A 24,853-nucleotide genomic window follows, 5' to 3' on the forward strand; every position below is an offset into this window, starting at 1 on the left:
AGATGTTCAATAAAAACAGTAAAAAAGTGAAAAGAGACTCACCCATACAGGTAGGCAGCAGAGAGATCGGCAGAAGGGTGAAACGACGCAAAGTCATCGCGATACACACGCCACGTTAATCCAACACAAACACTGATAAGTCACTAGCACGCTCGAGCGCGAAAATAAATGCTCCCCGACCAAACTGCTCGATGAATCATTGTGGTCTACTAGCAATCACCCGTTTCGATCAACACCGTTGCGTTGTTCTTAGACGACCGATCCGAAGTGAGCCGAAATCATCCGACTCGACAAGCCAGCCGGATTATCGTTCCTGCTCGACTCGAAGTCGAAGGACAATCACGCGACGCGACGCGACGCGAGTGGCCGGAGCATACAAAGGTTAGGTTACGATTCGGAATCGGGCGATGTTCATGTTACGCCGTTGATTTTGACCGGCTTTTCGTCCAGTGTACGCGATTTCCGCTTAGCCAGTTGTCCATTTCGCTTTCACGATCGCGTCGATTTCCGATGCATCGATTGTTCTTCGTTCCGACCCGGGTATTTCCTGATTCCCTTCTTTCTTGCCTCTCCACCCGGAAGATTCGTCGAATTCCTGGGATGATTGCCACCCAGCTGGATCCCGTGGCTGTTCGTGGAGGTTTCCTGTACGATAAAGAATTCAGTGATTCTGGTATCGCTGCTGGGAATTAATTGCAGACGAATGGAAAAAAGAAAAAATTGCCGGCTTTATTGGACGTGGCTTGATTGCACAGACATCGACCGGCTAACCTTCAACTTTGGTGGAACTGCTAAAAAAGGTAAGTGCTCTACTACTTGACAATTTTTAACCTCTTTACCATATAAGATATATATATATATATGTATATATATGTATGTATAGACGCCGATGACGAATCAGTTTATTAGTTAAAAACAAATTAGATAATCATGAGCGGAATGGTTTGAACCTAACCTAACATTTTTCTCTAACGACTATATTATTTTCCGATAAATCTTAAAAAAAGAAGAATTAAATTTAAATACCCCTCGTTTAATCGTTTTAATTTAATTCCGAATCGTAAACATTTGTCAAAATGTTCAGGGAAACGGGAAATGGGGATTTTTTCAATCCGCGAAATCGACGTAACCATTGCACGAAGAGAAAAACGCGGGAAGATAAATCGACGACACGAACACGGTTACGAAGAGGAAAGTGAAGGGACGTTTCGATCAGTTTAAACTGATCGTTAATTCGCAGCGTATCCGCTTCTCCTCCGAATTTTCAGTGCCGGTGAACGATTACCGTGTACATTGTTAATTGGCAGCGACCGCTAATTGAAGTTTGCGCGCGCGCGCCAATGTCCGACGGGACTTCCGGCATCGAAATTCGAACGTCAAACTGAAAGACGTTCTACGTGTTAACGTACATATTATTAAAATAGCTTACTGCAATTTTCTATTTTCCGTCAGTATTAAGTACACTATTTATTCTTTGTCATTATCGATGCCTATTGAATTCGCACGGCAATCGCAAGTAGATACGAACCCCATGAAATCCCCAAGAAATCCCCAAGAAATGATTAGCAACGGCCGTTAAGGTTTTCACGGTATTCATAAATCGACGCGGTTTATCGCGGTGCCGTTCAACTCACTTTGTTCAACCCACGATATCTAGCTCATAACGGCGCCTTAATGAAGTCGTAAAACGTCGATAAAGTGCGCCATCCCTTCTTCACCTCCCTCGTTTTGCTACGGTTTTACAGTTTCGATCGTCCAATCCATCGGTTCCCATCCCGTCCGAAATGTCGTTATTGATAGAAAACTAGAAATCACCGGCTTAGAATATCTCAGATATTTGATGGTTCCGTTGAATTTGTCCGTGTCATTTAGTAAGGATTCATCACCATTTTGTCGCTTAAAATTCGAACCGTATCAATTTGCATCGATTTAAAAACAACTTTGCCCAATCCAAGGAAGTAACCACTTACAGTAATTGAACATATTTCAATTCAAATAAATTACAAATTGAATCTCTCATGAGGTCCATGTTTTTCTTCGACCATCCTACGTGATTTTGCATCAAGTAAAGCTTTGTAAAAGTGGTCGATATCCAATCAACTCAATCGGTCTTATTTTTCGATAACTACCAACGAATCAAGGGATAAAAAGAGAAGTAGATTGATCTCGTGTACCATCGGGAGAATACCATAAAGGGTTCCCTATAGCTTCGCGAAGGGACGAATTGGCCTCTGTCAGAAGAATGCATTAACGCGGCTGCATACTGCACGGTCGATGTCCGGTGGCGCGTGACGATGCATTTGTTATTAAAAAAAAGAAGAAGAACGCAACGGAAAAGATGCCTGTTGAAATTCAGTCCGCGACAGGAATGCCGATATCGGTCTGTCCTTCCGTTAAATCTTGTCCCGTGACGTCAGACATCGAACATCGGTTGCGTTCTCTTCAACGATTATCTCGATATCGGGTCAGACAACGAGCGTTGCACCGCTTCTCTGTTTGCGATGCAAATAATGTGTATAAATATTTACGCTGCAACGGGAACACGCGAATTCTCCCCGTTGATATTCCTTTGACATCGATGACGTTCAAACGTATCGATATATTTCGTCGAATCGGCAGGTGACCTCTTTTGATCCTTTTTCTTTTCAATTTAGGTGAGCGATGTTGCTTGTTGATACATGGAATGTCCTCTTTTATCTATGCTTTAAAGATTCTTTTGCAACTTTCAATGGACGTTATTATATTATTTTATTCACTGTCGGAAACATCCGATATTCCCAATCTCATTTTACGTATCTGAATTTTCAGAAAAATCCGACAAACACCCCAAGTAATATGCATATGAAGTTTATTGAAAAAGTGTTGCATCCCTTGTTATTTACTTTGCTCGCTGCAGGGCTTTGCAGACGGTTGAAAATATGAAAATATCGAAGAAAACGCATATAACGATCGAGCACCGTCTTTCTAACTCGAAACGAATGCGTCAATAGAAAAGCTTATCTCGTGATCTCGTTTCTCGCAAATCGTCGACGAAAAATCGTCTCGGGTTTTCGTGCGGAAAACGTTGCTTCTTACGCGTGTAACGTAGGAAACAAATTTACGTTTCAACGAAGATGAAACTTTTACCGACGATGAAATTTCGATGGCTCACCTTCGAATGCGAAATGAACCGTATCGAATCATTGTGCTCTCTGTTTAGAACAGTTCGTATTATCTGTGACGTCAACAATCGATTTCCTCTTGATCTAAATAATCGAGACCTTGAAAGGGTGCAACCGTAACGACCACTTGAGAATCAATCCAAACGTCCATAGAGATGTATACTCTTTTTTTCTCCTTTTTTTAAGAACAAGGGGTATGCAGAGTTCTTTTGTTGTAGGCTTTGAATATGAATCCTAATAGAGGAAACGGTATAGCAATTGAAACTTCCGTTGCTCAATAACGTTTCTGACACTTGCGTTCGTTTCCTCCACGTGGAATCACGCTCCATTACACTTTGCACAGTATCTTCTTTGTCTCATTGAAACGATCGCTACATTAGTCATTCTAAATAAAATATTCTTGAAATGATCCTTTCAAAATACTTAGTACCATCAAAGTTACATAATTTATAATGCTCGTATGGAAATTTTACAACAGTACAGGAATTTGAAAAATTTAGGCAGTTTTTAATTCAAGATTTTATAGTGCAAATTTCATGGATTGTACGTGTGAAGTAATCACAGAAAAGCAAACACCTAATGCAAATAATTCTTATACTACCAAGTAAATTATATGACTTTGACAGTCTACAATTAAATTAGTAGGTTTGAACTTTGACTGGAATCAAACATGTTATTTCAACAGAATTTCGTAGATTAGGGTGTCTGTAGGAACACTTTCGCGGCTGAAAGAAAAGTTATCGCACGAAACTCAGCCCCTTTAATCGGAGGGGTTGCGCGTTTTCATGTAACACCAGAGACACGAGGTTTCTTCTTCAGATTGATACGCAATGACGGATCGCAAGATTAAAAGTTCTTGGTAAGAGAGTTTGACCTGTGACGAGTAACCACCCTTTCTGCTTTATTAAACTTGCCCGTCTATTCACCCTGAGGTAAACGAGGTTCAAGTTCTTTTTTTTTTCAAACACGACTTTGCTCGACTTATATTTAGATTCATCGTGCCTTTGCTCGTCGACAGTCATTGATGAATGAGTTTAAGATATTCATCTCTTCTTTAGATCGAATTTCGATTATTCTCCTATGGAGAACAGAGATTACTTGTTATAGAGTGGAAGATCCAAGTATTTACGACGAAGAAGGTGTCGAGAAAAGAGAAGAGAATATGTGTCAAGAATAACCAAGTCAGTGTCTTGGTTCTCGAGTTACGAGTAAATTATTCGGATGCTCCTGTCGCGTCGAATCTTCATTGAAACACAAACAAGACAGTAATTTTAACAATTCAGTAATATGATCTTAAAAAGCTCGCAGATGTAACTAGAAATATCAAATTAACCCTCTGCTTACTCTTATAGCTTTGAAACCATATTATCCCGTGTCTTACTACACATGGCTGTATCTACTTCGCTCATTCTTTCTCTACTTTCAAGCACTCGGAAAAACCATACAGAATTATCCAGCGGAAAAATTCACAGGATTTCTTTTTAAATACACTATTCCCCTTCATCGAGGTAGATCCCCAAACAACTAATTAACAACCCTCTGAAACATTGAACAACCGAATCAAATTTCAATCTCCCATTACTGGATCAATGAAGATTTTCCTCTTGATCACGAAGAAACAGCATCTTCTTATCCAGAATTGCTGGTCAGATGAAGAAGATCGGGAATTGAACAGCTGGCTAGGAATCACGCGCGAGAAAAGACAAGACTTGTTAATCCGCGACGTTCTTCACCGGACAAAAACGCACGCGACAGGGACACACACTCGACCACACGCATTTATTTCCGTCGACGGAAACGTGACACCCGGTGAATACGTTTCTTGCAGCACGCAGCCGTCGTTCTCGTTGAACAGTCGCCGGCGGACTGCGAGCTGCGAGCTTCCGACGAGATGGGAGCGGTGGAGCCGGCGCGAGACGTAAAGGGTGTACAGACACAAATGGGGTGAGTGGGTGGTCGCGAGAAAGAGAGGAGAAGAGTTGAGATAGAGGGAGGAGGCTCGATTGAACGGTAGACGAGAAAGCTGGAGAGACGTGGGAGGCTTTCGATGAAGAGAGCTTCTCTGATGAGTGAGAAAGAGTGAAGAGGAGAGAAGACAGGGTGAAGTAGCGATGGGCATTCGATTTTCTATGTCGCGAATTTTACACCGATTCTCTTCCAACCGAGGCTAACCACCTCGAATTTAACGGTTGCTCGGAGGATTGAACTATCTTGACGAATTAGAAGACACTGTAGTGGTTGTTAAAGATTTAATTTTTCCACCCATGTCTGTCCCTTTTCATAGCACATTGTTATAGAGCACCTATTGTGTTTAAGTTCGTTACACGATAACCTAATTATAACTCTCATTTTCTTTCGTTGAAAGCACAATAAGGCATCGTTCTGGAAGAACAACGATCGACTTTGACGTAGCTGAACAATTTCGCAGCAAAAAGCGCTACACTCGATTTACCTTTTATAATAATTCGCTGTTTATTCCGATCTTATGCTTCGTTCATCTGCTTACCCTTAAACGTGTGCTTTTTTTTTAATGTTCATCAATTAATACTATGAATTAATACTATGAATTAAATTGAAAATATATTATGATAGAAAGAGCGTGAATGGCAGATCATTTGTTCAGCACGTCTCAAAGCCATCGCTATCAGCTAAAACGAAGAAGAAAGAGATAGAAACGCGATACGTAAAACCATCAGGTTAGAAGAGGATAGATACAAATAACATTCGAGAACGGAAAGAGAGACTCATAGAGAGGGTCTTCTTCGCTTTTTCCTCTGCTTCTGATGCCTTCTCTCCTCTCTTCTCTCTTCTCACGGCGACCACTTTCTCCGTTTCAACTCTCCACCGTTCTCCATCGTATTTCTCTTCGCATTTTCCATCGCGTATACACGGCTGACCCTCTTTCTCGCCACCTTTCCTGAACATTTTCCCTTCGGTATGGTTCTTCGACGAATAACGCCGGTTGATCGATACGGCGTGCTAGCTGCAAACAGTTGTCCGTTTGTGGTTTAACTGGACGGGATATGGAGTACTTTGATTATCGAAGGAAAACAGAACCTGTTTCCCATAAGATCTTCATTTCATCTCGTAGAAAGCAATAAGACTGGTGTGTTTTCGATAAACACTGCTAGCCACAGGGAACATGGGCCGTGTTAATTGATTTTAACAAGAATAAATTACGTTTGGTTGCTTCTCTAACACTAACCATTAGATTGAAAAGATATTATTCACCTCAACGCGACGAATCACCATAGAAAACTTATTAAATGATGATAAAAAGTTTGAATGAAATGAGCTTTGTTAACGCTTTCCAACTATTTACAACCACTATAGAATCCCTATTACCTCGTTATAGTTAACTGAATAGCATGATGGACTTTTTCAATAGTTTCTGTAATATTGAATCGTCCGTTCGTCAACAATATTTCCAGTACACCTGCAAAACTTTGGACAAAAGCGTCTGGCCGATTCAACGGGACGTGTTTATGACGGCGTCGAACGGAGCAATGGGATACTGGACAGGCAACGATTATGCAGACGTCGTCCACGTCGATCCGTCGATATAAAATCGCGCTCACTTTATCCCTGTCGCCGTCGTCGTTCTCGTCGTCGTCGTTGACGTAGTCGTAGTCGTACGCGTACGTGATGCTTGGACAAAAAGTCGGCTGCTGAAGCTTTGCTGGACCGGAAGTGCCGGACACCGGGTGAAATACGATTGCACGTCGTCGAATGTGTGGCGGATAAGGAGAAAGAGTCCGAGAGAAACATAGCTTTGAACATTGACAGTGTACAAATTCGCGACGGAGCTGGATAAAATTTAATTACACGTCGCGAGAAAGAAATTGATGATGCTTCATCCAGATCTTGTTATTGCTTCGCTAGGAAGAAAATTCTGAAATACTCTTCGAGTTTTCAACGTTAGACACCTTTTTCTCTCACCATCTTAATTAGTTGCTTTATGTTAATTGCCTGCGAATAGAATGTTTCTAGCTTAAAATAAAATTTAAACCCTAAATTATAGGACGAGTAGGCAAATAGACGGTTTCAGTATTCGAAGATTAATCAAAAGCGATAGAAACTAAAGTAAAAAGTTTCAAGACCGGCCAAGAAATACGCCAATCGAATAACTGAATATTGATTAATATTCAAGCAATTTGGAGAGAATAGGAAGGGGTGGGGAGAAGGAATAGCCAGTGGTCATTCGCATGAATATTCCAGCAGTCGTGTATTTTCCCTTCCTCGCTTTGTTTAACGAGATATCACGGCTGCTTCTGCTGGTTGTTTACGTCGACCAATGAATAACAATGAACGAGCGAACATACACTGAGCACACGCGTCTATAAAATCGCTCGCAGCGTGACGAATCTCGAGCTAGGACGGCCAAGTGGGTGAAAGAAGAATGCGTTTAAAAAGAAGAAAAAAGGAGCGAAACGATGCGATTTGTTGGCGGACAGTGAGGATTTTTGCAACGAGTGCCTTTTCAGATGGCGAAGAAATTACGCGACGACGACGGGACAAAAGCGTCGAGATAAGCAGCCACTTTACCCTTCTCCTTTTTCAGCATTCTTTTATCTTAGAACTAGAAGAGGGTGCCATACGAGATTCGCAATCTGTTAAACTTCAACCCCTTGTAATATTCATTTTCTAGCGAGCGTGTCTGCTCGAACTGCTCACTTATATTTCAGTGTCTATAAAACGAGCATTATTTTGTTCGTTGTAGTATTCTTGAATTTTTCGGACAGCTATTTCAATTTATCTGAGTAACAGATCGATCGAGGATAGTTTTGACCGTTGGAAAAGCAAGCAGGGGTTGCTCTCCGTTTCGTGGCCATTTCTGCACTTCGTGTGCACACGTTGGAATAGCGGATCGAATAATAAGCGTGGAAGCAGCGAAAGCTAGTGGTTCTTGGTGATATTAAGGTTGGATCGAGGTGGTGGTTCCTTGTCTGGCGAGTTGCTTTGGTTCGGTGGTGGGCTGGTCTCGCCTCCAGGGGTGGCTTATCGTGGCCGTCGACTACAAGCGTTGTTCGAAATTTCCTGGAACGCCTACGACCGTACGGCCGCGAGTTTCAACTCGCTCGCGAGTGTGTTACAAGGGAAGAGAAGTTTCCCGGAAACGTGGCAGGCAGAAAGCTCCCTTTCAAGCTGAATTGCGATTCAGCTGTATTAGCTCGCGTAAACATGCGACCCGACGTTGCCCACCATTTGGATTTAACGCAATTTTTTCGTTTCATCAAAAATCACAGTTAATAACGGCTGCATTTCTCGCGAAAATCATTACAGAAACGTGAATTTCGACATTATAATATCGGAATAACACTGCAACCAGTGCTCTCACTCTCTCTCTCTCTCTTGTTGTCCATCACGCTAGCAGCAGCTTATTAATATTTATGCAAGCCGCAGTGGGATATTAATACGTTTTGAACAAACAGGTTGTTCCGTTCACGTGGCAATCTCAGAAGCTCATAATGCTATAAAGTTAGAGTACCTCTGTAAATATTCAGGAGACTAAAGTGCACGTGTGCGCATGCCTCGACCATCCGTCGCGACACCTTTGAAACAAGTTAATGTCAATTAATTTCACAATCTGCGTATAAATTGCAAAATTGTGTAAGACATCTATCTGTGCGAATTGCAACGTTAACCTATGAAATTAACAAATTCCCTGTGATATATCATCGTTCCCTGCTGTATTATACGGTGTGACTTTGATACGTAGCTATTTTACTTTTACTCCATTTCTATGCGGCAAAGTGAAAATTAATGATTTCACTGTGTAGATTAATGGAGCTTCCCGAATACAATACTATCAGTAGGCTCTAGTCATATTGCAAAACGGCACATAGTAATACAAAGGTCGTAAATTCTATGAATATCAGAGCTTTCAAAGGGTTAAATCGCGAAGAAATTATTTATCATTGAGAATGTTATTATTAAATTCGTGGTTATTTACGGACGTTGAAATTACACTTACAAAATCAAACGATTAATCTGAAGATGTGCTCGTGCGTTTAGTTACGTCCAATGCACCATCGACTCTCCATTTGTCAGCTTACACGTGAGAGTCATATCCACATTATTACCTGTTACCGATCAAGCACAATGTCGTGAAACAATGACGCATAATGCGATGTTCTCCCCTTTCAACCCCCGCACTCAGAGATCCTCCCTTTCCCTTCATTTCGAACGGTGCTGCGACCGCAAACAATGAACTCGATGGGTGCTACGCACGCGAGGTTAAACGGTCTCGTATAATAGCCCATTGTGAAAATCAGTTAATTTATGCCAAACTGTTGCCGCTGGCCATCTGCATTTCGACCACTACTTCTTTGTTCCATCATGAAGACCAACTTCCTCTTTGATTAATTGCTGGCCCGCCTGGAGCCTGTAATTAAACTTATCCGACCTATTTCATCAACTTCATCAGGGAGAAAATAATTTTTCCTTCGATTTCCAATTTTCAAACCAATTTCGTTATTGCCTTCCATATCGTTATAATTCTGAATTGCTATTACCCAGAGTAACAAGCAATTGTTAACTTTTATACAAATCGAAGGCCAATTATTGCGGGAAAGATGCTCGAGCAATAAGACCAATTACAATCGGTCGGTCCGTCTAAGCAGCGTGGATAACGCTGTATGATCGTTAATAGACTTCGATTATCGATTCCAGAACACGCAGACACTCGGCAATGAGCAGCCGAACGGGAATAGGAAACAAGCTGTATAATCTTGTCGAACAACATTCGTGTCCCGATAGTTGCAGGGATGCATTCTTAAACGGTTCAATGGAACGTTATCGAACCTCGTGACAGGATTTCCAATGTATCGATTAGCCCTTTCGGTGTTAAATACTTTCGATAAACTTGTAACACGTTTCTCTTCCAATTCTCTTCCAATTAAAAATCAGGGCTAATTGGATTAAAGCCACAGCGTTTGGAATACTTAATTCAACGATTGTATCAAAATTGTTCTAAAGAGCTATCAATTGATAATTGGATCTTTTTTTTTTCACTTCTAGCCTTCTGACGGAAATTTGGTACTCGGAGTGCGAGTGAAATACGAGTGGCGGAAAGTCGTGTGAATGAAATTAGTAGAGGGAGTTAGTTAAGTTTGAATGAATTCGAGTTGGTTCGTTTGTTAGGGAATAAAGTGAGTTCATTAAAACTCGTTGGTTCTTGGCATTCATTCGGCACGCTTGAAGATTTCGTTTGAATTTTCGCTTCGTGTAATGCCGTCAACCTTCTGCAGTGTAAATCTTGAACTAGCAATAATAATCAGTGTTTAAATTTTCAATGATTACGTTGTCTAACTTCATTTCAATAACGTTCTATTCAATTCTAGAGCATCCTAGATCCACAGAATCTCTCTGTTCCACTCTCAAACGCAAAATCTCATTCATGAATGTTCCCTTGTGGTTAGAAACAACACAGATTGATTCAAAATAGAATCGACAAAAGGTCCTGCTCTCCGTAACCGAACTTACAGCCTCAAAATCACAGTGAACCTACATGGAATCAAGTAGTTGCTCTATTTTGACGGAATTCCGTTCGGTTTACTAGGTTACTCCATTGGAAACGCTTGGAATCGGCCCGTTTGGGCGTCGAAACGCCTAAACGACGCCTGGACGCAGTTGAACCAAGTTCCATCCGCTTTTCGTTCGGCCATGCGTGCTCCTGTGTGGACCTCGATCAAACGGTCGCTTTGTAAACCCGCATTTAGCTCTGTACGACCATTGGTTGACACGGTTCCGGTGGTTTCTGTCATGGTTACGCGTTTCCGTTCAACGTTGCGTGCTGGAATCCATACAACGACTCGATCGCTCCAGGAAACTGACTAACGCAACGGAGAATGTAGAGAGAAGGAAAAGGTTCGAATGAAGACTCGATATCACTTTATCTGGACAAAGATCATTATCATGTACTACTAATTATTCGCTAGTTTGCTGGTGCCTCTCGCATCTAAAATCACTAGGCGGTACGTGTTTGTAATTTGCAGCTGATGCGCAATCAGAGGCCGAGCCTCATCAAGTTATCCGATCAAATCATTTCTTCGTTAGACGCCAAACACGTTCCAGCACACCTGCCCATTGTTCGCATAATGCAGTCGAAATTATACGATCAATGAGATGCGGCCATTTCCAATGTGTTCCCTTTACGTCACCTACAATCGTCGAATTTCTATTCAAATACGACAGGGTTAAAAAACAATCGGTTTCGTATTCATAGATTCCGGAACGTGTACACCTTTCCGCTTCGTTTCAGAGAAAATCACTTCAACTAACTAACTCTATCTGGTGTATTTCTTTTTTCTTCTTAATTCTTCTGTTCTCGGAAGAATCGAATTCCGATCGAGCGGTCGACAAACATCGAGAATCTTGTTTCCCCTACGATAACCCCCCTAATTAAAGTCACCACTCGATCGCGCCCGAACAATTCAGCATCGATCGCCAAGACGAGGTCGACTCACGGAAATGGAACGAGGGAATCTCATTGTTCGTGTGGAAGGTTGGAAAATCGAGCAATTGACACTTTCGTTCGGTTCCCTTCGTAATAACTCTTTCGTTGGGTACAATTAGCGGTTAACTGTGGGCTGACTCGTACGCCAAGCACGTCTGCAAATGCTTCATAAAATGCTACCCCTTTCCTCTCACCCCCTCAGTCCTGGCTTTTCGTCTCTACGCTGCCTCGTTCACCCGCTCGTTTTCATTAACGAAGAAGTTTCTGGATTTTTCAGTTAAGATTTACAGCGAGAAATTTGGAATAACTTTCCACAGTCTCGCAAGGTTTTTATTAACAATTTTTCAATTTCCTTCAAAACGAATTCTCAAACAATTTTTTCAATTTTCCAATCCTACTGGGTTTAGTTATTATTTTGAGAGGCAGGAGGCACTGCGGCAGAACTAGGCATGTGCTTCACCTGCAACGTAAACCAGGATTAAACATTTCTTTTCATTTACTTAAATCCAATCGTTTTGAGTTTTCTTTCTTTTTCTCCTCACGAAACCTTCCACTAGTTACAGTGTCACATTTAATGAGTACTCGAAGAGTTCTTTAAAACTCGACTGAAGGAAGTGTAGCAAAGAGGGTATCGGGGTTAAAGCACGCGCCATCGAGATCTCGGTAGAACAATGTAACGTCCCAGGGAAATAATTAAGGAAGCGAGTGTAAAGATTTAATGATATTGCTGGCAAACAAGTTCTTCTTTGCCTCTTCTCTCACCTTTGCCGCATTCGACTTTCGACTTTCGACTTTCGACTTTCGAGTTACAGCAGCGTGACTCGCAATCGTCCCCTCTGCAGCTACGTGTAAATTTCAAGCGCTCGTGTTACTTGAACCAACCGCTCTTGGGGTAACATTAAAACACCAAAGGATCAAAACTACCCTTCTGCAACAAGAAGCACAGAAAGTGGTAACTTACAAAAACCTAGCCCGTAACATGAGAAGACGAGAACGCGAGAACACGAGAACACGATGCAATTTCTTAGCGAGTTCCTCGGTTCGGAACAATTTCATTAATCCCATGGACTGGCATGAATCAGCAACAAAACCGCTTGGCGAGCCGACGAACTTATGATAGCTAGTTAAAACTTGTTCGACGCCCGCAACTTTTAGATATTTCTCACCGTGTCCAAGATGGATGACCTCTAGTTGGTTGCATCGCTATCTTTTCCAAGTTCTAGAATCATTAGTTTGAAGAGAACGTATTTCGATTTCAAGTCTCACGGGAAGTAGGAAATCATGTGTTTAAAAGTCGGCTGTGTTAATTTGTTATTATTTCGCACATGAATTACAATCAGTCGAGAGAGGGGTGAACCGGGTGAAAATGGTACTTAATAACGATTACGAGGGAAATTGCGACAGGTGGAGCTTTAGAAGCGTAAATAAGAGGGCATAGGAACCGGTGGGCCATTTTTACATCCGTTTCTCGCCATCTTTTTATACCTCTAATAACATCACACTGGCATTCTTTCGTTTTCGCCGCTAATCCTCCCTTTCTTTCGTTTTAATTGTGATTTATTAGAGACGCGTGCTACGCTCGCGGAGATCCTTGGTGTAACCTCGTTTCCCCGAGCGTTGCTTCCCGCGTAATTAGGCCAGCTAATTAAAACCATTTCGCGCCGTTTGCACAGGCTCAACAAGAGAAAAAAGGAAGCCCGGTATCTCTGTGTGTACCCGAGCCGTCAATTCGACGAAAAGAAAGAAGATAAATCGTAAGGGATTGAATTTCGAGAAGGTTTTTCGATTCCACGGATCGTTTGAGAGAGATTTCGCTGTCTATTTACACGGGGATAAAATTAGTTGTATAAAGTTGAGGAATAGCGAAGAGATGGTTGTTCATTTTTTATAGGGATCCAGCAGAGTCGAGGCAAGTTATTTCGAGTCCTCGATAACGATCATCCACTGATTTCCTTAGGGAAATCGCGGCCGAAAACAATTGCAAATGAGAGAATATGCTGAATGTTCTACATTCTACAGGGTGGATCGCACAAAACCGCCTTTAAAAGTTTTCAATTTCATTTTATATACGGCTACTTTCAATGTGCACTCTGAAAATGTACACATTCTAATAAACATGCAGATTAATAAAGTTAAATGAAATATATATGTGTAATACGTTATAACAAAACGAAAATGAGAAATGTTGAAGTTGGTTTTACGTGTACCACCCGATATTTGAAAGAATTTCTTTTGCATGTTTCGCGAGCTATATGAAATCCAATGAAATATAGAGGTGAAAAATATAAACGGGGCACAATGGTCATTTATTCGTGGGCAGAGTTCTTTCCTTGTATTAATTCAATATCAGAAATTTATAGCACAGCACGAGTATCGAGTTTTCAAATGAAGGGATGAGTCTAATAACCTAGATGAAACTTATTCTACTACTTTTTTCTTTCATATAGTTCGGAAGCGTTATTAATTTAAAAAAAATATTTTGTAGAATGTCTAAATCGGTACGAGAGTATCCTGAATGATTCTCACTTACAATTCAGCTGTATTAGCAAAAAAGCCGATTCCTTCGGCATGAAGGTAGCCTTATCGAACTACCCCAGGCTAGAGTAGATTCTTATTTGTTCGTCTGTTTACGAGGACCAATTTGGCGGGACGTCCCGGAAGCTTGGACAGGAAGTTTCGAAAGTTTCGCGTTACTTTACGATCCGATTCTGTAGCGGAGAAGCGAGGGGCATCGCGTTGGAATCGTCGTCTGAATCGTTGTCGGAATCCGCTTCGCTCGAACAAGGTGTCGAAGCATCGCGTCGGCTTGAACAGGTGTATACGTAGGTTGGTTGGTTGCACCACCGAAATATTTCCACGAATTTATGCATTCTCCCAGTTGGTATTTTCACGGTTCGTTGGCCTGCCTTTTTATTCGAACTTCTTGTGAAAGAAAATCGGTAAAGCGGACGATCGCGTGCCGGAAGATATTGGCCCCGCTTTTACGTCAAAGACGAGGAAAAGGTGGTGTCTCTATTTTTCTGCCGTAGAAAAATTCGTTTGCTCTTGCGTAGAAAAGGTATCGAGAGAATGGTATCCCGGCTATTTCGTGGCACTTTGAGCGGAAATCGTAACATTATCGTAAGCATCGCTCGTAAACGCTTCTCGTGTATGTTTTAAGGAAGGAAAAGCTTAGTCGATGGAAGACGTTGCTTTGTGACGACTCTTAGACGAGCAATAGGTATGTTTGATAGACGAGTTTCTCTTGCGGCTAAATTCTACTACGATTAGCAACGATCCGAGATACGAGTTGTTTGACTTGTTGAAACTCTGGGGACTCGCTTTGTCAGCTTACTTGTAGGATGTTGTCAGGGTTACTAGAGTTCATCTCGAATTCTCAATGTTGAAATCTTGCGCAGAAGTTTGGTTAACATAATCGATATACCGACAGCAGATTTTTAATCCCTCGATCAACTGTTCGTCGTTCGAACTAGCCTCGACAAAGAATATCAAACGAAAATTGAATTCGAACGGTGATTTGAAAGCTCACCCAATAAAATCCCCAGAGAAACTAACGTCGCGTCCACAAATCATTCTTCTGGATGTATTAATTGCCGAATTAACGTGAGCGCCTGATATTTTAAGCGTTTCCGCTGACAGCGTTCGCGTAACGACACGTAAATTACAATTGCGTTTCCGGTGTTTCAACCGCTGTTGATTTCCACCTCGATGAATTCGACAGAATTTTATTTGAAAAATTTTGACAGAAACGTTATGCTAATATTTCGCTATATGTAATTACCTACTTTAAAAAGTGCCTACAGGACTGAAGAGTCTCTCAAATTAAGATTAATTTATTTGTCACGGTTATATATGGTAAGGTAAATGATAATCCTGAAAAATGAACTGCTCAATTTCTTCACTTACCTTGACTCAATGATTAATATGTCCACCATAGAACCGTTTGTTTCCGTTCTAGTTTAATTAATCCGGCATCATGATGGTGAAGGATCGATTTGTTAAACCGCGGTGGAACTTCACCCTCATCTTTGATCTTTAAGCATAAATGAAACTCGATGCTCCTTTGCTGGTAGTAGCAAAGTTTACGTTGCTTGATCTTCTCGGTCTTCTTGGCTAGTGCTAAAGTTTATCAGAGCTTCAGGTGGAGTTTAAGATAAATTAAAGAGATTGACAGCGGTTTTACCTGTTTTACCTAGGGATTTAGTACTTGTTATCGAAAAAGGAAAGTTATTTGGAGACATTGATAGCCTGAAAGAGCATCGATCGGACCTCGTCGAGCAAATTTCAATTTTCGCCCGGTTGCAGCCGCGATAATCGTTGCCTCGCTCGCTCGTCCATCGTCTAGCATGGATATCTGCTCTATCTCTTGGGCTCCGCTCGAAAGAGGAGAAGATACTGTCGTTAGCAACCGAGCGAAATGAACTTTATCGCACAGCTGGGATCTTCATTGGGAAAACGTACGCGACTACCAGCCCGAGAAAACTTCTGGTGACGTTGACGTTGTGGCTTGGATTCATGGTTTTCCTTTCCGCTTCGCCGTTTCTTTTTACCTTGCCACTCTTAACCGTGCGTTTGTCACTGCTTTCTCAGCTTCTGTTTTACCTATATGTATAAACTATACCATGTATAAGCTATTTCAACACTATATGTATATTGAAAAATTTGGAAAAATCTTTTTTCACTGGTCCACAAAGAGTATTTTGATGAAATCCATGTAGGGGACTTAACAGACGCGAAATACTGCTTCGAACCATCACCACACGCAACGTTGTCAACTCCATGCTTTTAGGGGTGACTCGACAGTTTTTCATTTTTATTACGCGTTCGTTTGCCGTTGTATTTTATCGCGCGTTAATTCAATTTATTCGACACATTTTCGTTGTCATATATCAAGGTAGAAAGATCGGAAAAACGGCGGGCCGAACTTTCGTAGGTTCTATTTTTCACCATGGCCGTGTTTCTTCTAACGAGAAGAAAAAGCGTGAAACGACGAAAGTTTCGGCATACTGGTCCCAAGAAGGCTTACCTCGACGTTGAGAAGGTCTCAAAGCGAGTTCTCTTCTTTGCCATCGCCGTTTTTTTCACCCACCATCCTAGCCAGGGAAATCTATTTTCCAATGTCGAAACTTTCATGCTTTTTCCGAGTGAACGATCTACCGTAAAAATCTGCATACGATCGTTTCTACGACGGTTATCCGTTCTATTCGATTCGCGCGACTCGATCAGGCAAGAACACCTTACGCTTCTTTCACGCCAATCGTTTGTGAAATATCCTTTAATCTGTTTTTTCAAAAATACATTCGAGTTCATACAAAAAAATGTGACTTACCGGAGTTCGTTGTAAAAGTATAACACCCTGGTCATTGTTGTAAATTTCAAAAACAAAGTTACATCTTTCTTTAACACTTTTTCAAATTCCAACAATCACTTAACAATTACTTAAGAAATTACTTGAGAAATTTTTTAATAGATTTAATATTTTTCCAATCTGGTAAAGTGACTTCTTCTACTTTACAATGCGATGGCGCGCCAGTGTAATATCTTGAAGAAAGTATTAGGCAAGTTTCGTTCGTCGTTTTCAAAGCGTGTTTCGATTGCTAGCAGCCGGATCTGGTCGCGTGTAATGAAAACGAGGAGGACGAAGCCGTAAGTCAAGTGTTCCTCGTCATCGTAACTGATCGCTTCGGATTTCGATTTCGCTCGAACGGCATCTCGATGGATTGGTCCCGATTTTAACCGGTGGTCGTTCAGTGATTGGATCGGAAACGGTCCAGTAGAGGAAACGTTTCGACTGGATGCACGAGACTTTTAACAATTTACGGAGGAACCAGCTTGGGTGTTGTTGCAACTGTACTTGAGAGCATTTATTATTTCTTCCTCGTTTCTTTTCACGTCATGAATTGCAATTTGTGCAACTGCAATCTTTTCAACTTCCGTTCCTTTTCCTTTTGCATTATACAGCAACTTTGATTTCAGGCTGAACATCGATGTGACTGAAGTTTCTTTGAACAACAGAAATTTTCATTCGTCGCATGAGATTGTTAAAAGCGCTGAATTATTGAAATTATTCTTTAACGACCAACACTTTCCATCATATCAATCAAACTAAATTGTCGAGCTCTTATATTTATTAGTGTTTCGTAAAAATCAAATCGGCTTGTATCAATTGATTAATAACACAAATTGATTTTGTTTTTAGCATTCGTATCCGGGATGCGTGAACAATTTCAATTCCCGTGTTTTTTATTCTCGATAACGAAGTGAAATATGCTCGTTTATTCGTATCAAAGCAAATTAATAAAAGCCTGCCATTCAATTGGGAACAGCAGATTGAATATTTTTATTTATTACAATGGCGTTCGTTGCCAAAGTGTTACGTTTAAATCGTATTGAATGTTACGTCTACATCGATATAGAAACAACTGCAGGTTTGTGGGTCAGTTGACAATAAAAAATATGTATTCTTTTAAAGCTTTGAAAACTCAAGCTTTATACAGTGTACAAACATAGAAAAATCTATACCAATTCATACAGAAGTTTTGGCATAAAGTTTTATAAAATCACATCATGAAAAAAGTACGCGGCAAAGTTTCATGAAAAAACACTGACCCAAATATTACGTTAACCTTTTTATTACATATTCTTACGAAATGACAGTAGGTAATTTTGCGAAACCGCATAAACATGTTGCTCGAAAAATCTCTATAGTACGTAAAACTTTTGGTTCACTGTATGAGAGAGAGAGAGAGAGAGAGAGAATGAAAGGAAAAGCAAAGAAGGGAAGAGCGTTCAGTCGCCTGAGAAATTTTCCGGCATGGTTCGAGAGACGGTTAAGTCGCAATCTATATGCAAATCCATGAAATCTCGGTTTCTCGTTCGGCCACAAACACTGTGATTACGCAATTAAGACGGTCGCGTGGGGTTGATTACGCGAGACGTTGTTCGTGACCAGAGGAAAGAATGGACGCGGTGCGAACCACGGATGAGAAGATAAAGTCGGGCTAGGGTGAAACGAAAGGTCAGAGTGGAGTCAGACCGAGGTCAATACCCTGTTTAGTAAGATTTGAAGAAATATCAGTGTCCAGTTGATTCAATAATAGTAACTTTAATCTTTCGACAGACGAAATTTTTCGCGAATGACGTGGTCTCTCTTACACAGGTGCAATTAGAGCCAAGCCACGAGGTACAAGCGACGCGCAGGAAATTCAATTTGGCCGTGGCCAGGCACAAAGGCGTGACAGAACGCGGTGAAATTTATTGCCGCGAACTGGTACCGTGTACTCGTTGCCTCGCATCGGTTAACATTATAATAAGCTAACGTAAATTCGTTTCGACAAATGCCCAGGAATAATCCGGGATCGCGTTTAATTGGCGTATCGCATTGATTATTGTAGGCCCACCACTCACGATGGTTTACATGTATTTATCCGACCAACGCAACGTTGCTTTGTGCGATCATATTGTTCCTAGTTTACGAATCGTTCATATTGCAACGATTATTCTTATATACCGCCCTTTCATATTCGAACGTTATCCTTCACATTTCTGAGGCTGTGACCAATTGTTAACATTATACCAAGCAAAATCCTCAGCTTCAGCGAAGAGTCGCTAAGAATAAGCTAGCAGCAGAGAATCTACCAGTTGGATCTCCAATAGAAGACGCGGTTTAAGCAGTCAGACGAAGCGGTAAGAAGGCAAAGGGGCAAGCTATCCGACAGAGGAAGGAACTAGGACTAACAATAAGAAAGAAGAGGGAACAAATGCTATGTGTGACTGACAATGAGACGCGTAGAAAAGGGACTGTGACAGGGTTGTCGAGGGGCGAAGGGTGTGCTGTTATTCAAACGGCATGTGAATCTGCCGCTGCAGTTGCCGACAAAAGACATTCTTTTCGTCCACGATTGAATATGCGATTCCTTTACCTTCCCTTTTCATTCCCTTATCCTCGCGCTACGCCAGAGGCACCTTTTTCCACCTCTTCCTTCTTTATTCTTTATTCTTATTTCACAGTGGTTGTCTTTTTCCTTCGTTCCGCGTCATGACCTCCCTTTTCGTTTTGCACGAACGAGAACGGCAGAAGGAAACAATAAAGATCGCAAGGACGTTTATCATATAAGGTGGACATCGTATTCCACCCTGGACCTCCCAGGGAGACTAGCTTCCGTCTTGTATTCTTGATAGGATTCGAATCGAACTGCTCGAATATTTTTAACTTATCTCATCCAAAATTGTTGATTCAAAATTATCTGGTTGAATTTTCATGGAGATTAAATCGACGATTGTACGTACATCATCCATCTTGTTACAATTAATTCACCGTGCACGTCGTTTCGCAATTAATTCAAGCGAATGGATCGAGCGCAATGGAATCCAGCAGCTATTTACTCGACCATCAATCCGACCGAACCTAGGTTCCGTAAGAAATCCTAGAAAATCGCGAGTGAAACCGTCGCGTCACAGGCTATATTCGCGCGGAGATCTTCCCGGAAGAAGTTTAATTGCCTCGATAAGCCGTCCTGAATCGACAGTTTCGAAGCCAGCCGCTCGAATCGCGATGAAAAACGAAGACGCTTGAATTCCGTCGACGACTGAATTCCGACCAGTTTCTTTAAGAAAAAATTCGATCTTACCAACCTGCAACCGTAGAAGAACGAAATTCTCTTAATCATTAAACTGGTTACATCTTGCGAGGAAAGTTAATAAAAGAAATAAAAAAGCAGCATTGTGCGAAGCCACGTTCCACGGCAGGATCGAACGGACCAGGATGGTACCTTCAATTTTTGAAGCGAGATTTATGACGGCCGTTCGAGAAAATTGAACACGAACCCAGGAATCTATAATCTACGATGGAGTAATGGATGCACTCTGAGATAATAATCTACAGCGAACTTTATGTTACCTATCGATAACCGGCCACGGAACTGTATTCGTTTCGGGGCTAATAGAAAAGTGTAGGCGTTTCATCGACTGTGAGTCAATCGAACTTTCTCTCTTCTTGCAAAGATTGCAACTTGTATCATTATATTCAGTCTGACGCTGAATAAATAAGTCAGATTTGGAGTTTCATCTCTAACAAGATGATTCAGAATTGAGGATTCGAAGTTGCTTGTTCTTTCGATCGGAATCGATGCGAACTAGATCCCGTTCTGAATGGAGGCAAATCGACCTGGAAGTAAGTCCAAATTAGGAATGCAAGCTCATCCAATTCGAGCCGATGATCGCGTTTCGGTCAGATTCGAAGGCATTCGAGTCGAATTATCGTTTCCACGTTGGTTTCACGAACGCTAGATTCCATCCAGCGTGCAACTATAACCATGGATTCTCGTCGTCGATTTAATCGATCGGACGTGGAACACGTTTCCATGGTTATTCTTCTCTATTCAAACCCTATTCGCGTTTCATACGAAGCATTATTCAATGAATAAGATATCTTTTATCATTTCAATTGAACACGTTGGTAGTCGTAGTAAAACTACAACATGAACGGTAACTTGCTTGAATTTATTCATAAATGTACGGTTTTAGATTTACGGTACGTTGGAATTGTTCTCTGCAATCGTTGCTACTGATAAGAGAAAAATCACGCAACAGAATTTATATTATTACTCGTCGCTTGACGTTTCAATTATGCGAATGCAACAAATGTTGTTTCGTTTTGTTCGATCCAATTTAACTCGATCTTATCTGCGATTTTGTTTTACAAACTGATTTCATAAAAAATCACAACACAAATTATTTTTAATTACAAAGACCGAAGCTTGCGATATATGTAATTTTCTTTTCTGAATTCGGTCACGAAGTCCATGAAATTGTCTAATTGGTCACTTATGATTCGATGTTGGGATCGCAAAACCGATTTATCGAGCGATTATTCGTCGTGAAGAGCAATTCGATAATTCAACGAGCATCGTATAGCCGCATCCCCGTAGATGTGCAAAAGCAACACCATTACATACTCCGGTCCCCGTATTCGGCCATTCTGCTTGGCCCTGCAATCGTCGATTACGAAGGCAAGCAGCTCCTTCGCTCCAATAATACGCTCGAGAAGCTAACCACCTTGGAAAGACGGGGCTGGTTCTTGGCAAGGGGTAAGAGAGGAGTACGACAATAATTAAGAGGTCTCGAACCCGTGTTCGCGGAGGATTCGCAGGAAACCAGCACCGCCGACACACGACAGCTCCTACCGGCATTGTAGCTGGAAATTAATAATCGCCAGGCAGATAATAGCCGGATCTCGAAGGGGTCGGGGACGGGTTGTTGCACCGACGTAACTAACGTAGAATACTCGAGAACCCCCACAGTTTCCTACTGAGGATCCTTGCTCGAGATACCGAGACTCGAGTGCTTCTATACTTCGTGTTTCTATCATAGGCTAAAAGAGAGAAGAAGAGATTCATAATGCTATCGGGTACATTTAGTCGGATATAAATATGTTTCGTATTAGAAAAACACGGAAACACAAAAATGGGGCTCTCGTGTACGATTTCTTTCAATTTTTCTTTTCCTCCTCTTTGCTAGCCAGAGGGTGTTCGTCAGTGCGTTTTTCCTTCGCTCGCATAGCCCAGTTTTTCCAGCAACGAAAATTTTCGCCATACTGCTATCTCTTCTCCTTCGACCGTCTCATTTGTTCACGTCGGATACGGTGCTGGCATTCGGATAATTTCTTGCCTCTTCCATTTTAATCCGTGGAATTTCTACTCGTGATTTTTCGGCTCTCGATAATTGCTCACCGCGTTAAATACAGGCGCGAATCGCAAAGGCACCAAGGATAATTAAACGAGCACTGGACGCGTTCGTAATTAATGGATTTTTACAGGGCGTCTCCGACCCACAGTCGTCTTCTTCTGAATTACCGGTTGCCTCCTTTTTCGTTCAACTACGTTCTTTTTGGAAAGCGTTAAAGGGTAAGCCCCGAACCGGGTTCCAGTTGAAATTTCGAGTGACTCGAGGAAAAAAAAGTAAATAGATTTAACATAGCATTGTTTCATTTGAGTTCATTTTCTGCAGCAAGTTTCGCGTGGAATTAAACTCGTTCAATTTCGTGCTCTGAAATTCGTATCCGCATGCGTCGGAACGATATTTTATCAGAAAATACGAGGACAAATTTTAATATCCTGTTTTTACAGTTTCGTACGCAAGCGCTGTTTTCCGATTGAAGTATCATTCATAACATTCCTCTCTCTAATAAATGATTCAATGATTCTCTTCAACGTTTCATTATTGTGAAGATCCATTTTTATCTCGTCTCTTTTTTGAACCGATGCACACGATCAATGCAAATTTAATTCATTCTTCTGTGTGTTTAGTGCTTTTTTAACTTTTTTGAATTATCCGAAAAACAAAGTACATTACATAGGATTCTAACGTTACACAGACTATCCGGATATGGAATAAGGAAAACACTCGTTCGAGAGCCTTTGGAGGACAGGGTCGATGCTAGATTTTTAATTAATTGCACGGAACGGTTACTTAATCGCGCATCGATTGTTTTGTAATTGACGGCCGGATGAATTGGCTGAACGGGATGAACGGTGAGTGATAAATTAGTATACACGGGTTAGAGGTGGTGCGCCCATTAAAGCCGGCCTTGTTTAAGCCGTATTCATAGCTCGTTTCTCCAAGCTGACGCGTTGCGCTTCGTAGACAAGCTAACACGTTTTTTTTTTTTACGCGATCAGACACTTCCGCTTGACAAATTATCGTTGCATGTAAGTACATTGTGCGATCAAATTATTATATCTGCTTTTCTTGCTATCGTCTGCTAAAGTCGTTAATTTATATCATTCAAGCGACAAATGAATGTTTAATATCATAACTGATAGAATTGTTCTACACGTTAAATTGCAACGATTTCATTTCACCCTAATCCATTACGCTTACACAGCAGAAACAAGTTTTTAATCGAACATCCCTTTAACCGAGGGATTAAACGATTCTTCCTGTAAACGAGAATATAATCAATTTCAAGATGACTTTAGCAAGGAAAAGCTATTCATCGTTCTCATGGAATAAACAGAATTTCCATTCGTGGCAACAAAGACACGATTTTCCCGACGACAAGTTAATATCTCTATAATTCCAGTTTACGAGTATATCGCAGTGAAGCGACGCGACGCGGTGCGCCAGTAAAATTATTGATGCGACCGTAGGACGAGAGAAGCGTGGAGGGAACGTCGAAAATTTAAACGGCCCGTTTCGACATCGTATTTCCGTTCGATGATCTATGAAGTTGCAACTTACCAACAAACCGCGTTATCTGATTTCTGACCGGTGAATCGAGTTCGATCGTTCAGTTTCGCTTAGAAAGCGTACCATTCACCAAATCTGTGCAAACTTCGTGCTCTAATTTATGACTTTCCCTTGTTCGTCATTTGGTATAAGAGCGGTGATTATTTGTATAAGCAAAATTGTTTGGGACATTGACAAATAGACATCAAACTGTATATCTAGATAGGAAGATAAAAAAGACAAGATAGGCACGTATGGTGCTTCGACGTTGTAGAATCGAATATCCATTGGCCAGCTACAGCTTGACACAGTAACAGCAACAGTAATCGTAGCAATAATTTCGCTAGAATGCCAGGCCAGCAACTCTAAACTTTTAATTGGAACCTGTCATACGTTGAAACTACGCTCTGCTACAGAACATGTGGACAACAATTCGAGGGTTTACGAGCAACCAACCAGGCAAAGGACAATAAAGAGGGTTCGCTGGAACACGTATGCGTTATTTCGTGATGAATTGTTCACCCGTAGCGGGGGATTAGCCGTGAAAATATATTGGCTTCTCTAGATGCACTGCTTTCGAGTGTACTTTTGAAATGTAGCCCTAAAATCGCGTTTGCAAGAAGGGAAATGTTCCTTTTTCGTTGGAAACTAGTTGGAGATAAATTAGACGGGTTTTGTGAACGTGATACGATAGCGAAAAAGTTGCTATTCTTGTTGTTCTTGTGAAACTGTTTGGAGGAAAAAGATTTGGATGTTGTTTCAAAGAAAATAGAATCTATCAAGAATAAACTAATTTCAGCCTTTTCTATTTTTCATAAATTTCTCAGAAAGGATCACTATTTCTGCGAAATAGAGACGCTAACACTTTTCCAAGTTTTCCCAGTTACAACCAGTCCGCTCAATTTACGGATCCAGTTTCTGTTTCTTCGAAACTCACCTCTCGTCTACTCGATTAAAAGTATCTGGACTCGGTGCTTGGTAACTTTAGCACGGTAATAGTACTATC

The 24,853-nt window shown here is 41.2% G+C and overlaps 2 protein-coding genes across 3 annotated transcripts in view; one reads left to right on the forward strand and one right to left on the reverse strand.

Moving 5' to 3' along the window:
- LOC117604849 (uncharacterized) overlaps window positions 1-197 on the reverse strand; it is a 52,899-nt gene extending 52,702 nt beyond the window's left edge. Inside the window, exon 1 of the mRNA XM_034325368.2 lies at window positions 43-197. Coding sequence (XP_034181259.2) covers window positions 43-97 — 55 coding nt within the window. The 5' untranslated portion in view covers window positions 98-197. The remainder of the gene's footprint in view (window positions 1-42) is intronic.
- Window positions 198-641: 444 nt separating this feature from the next.
- LOC117604847 (uncharacterized) overlaps window positions 642-24,853 on the forward strand; it is a 218,149-nt gene continuing 193,937 nt past the window's right edge. For both annotated transcript variants that reach the window (XM_076688276.1, XM_076688277.1), the window contains exon 1: window positions 642-800. The gene's annotated coding sequence lies outside the window, so the exon portion shown is untranslated. The remainder of the gene's footprint in view (window positions 801-24,853) is intronic.

The sequence above is a fragment of the Osmia lignaria genome, chromosome 5 (assembly GCF_051020975.1).
Source record: "Osmia lignaria lignaria isolate PbOS001 chromosome 5, iyOsmLign1, whole genome shotgun sequence".
Lineage (NCBI taxonomy): Eukaryota > Metazoa > Arthropoda > Insecta > Hymenoptera > Megachilidae > Osmia > Osmia lignaria.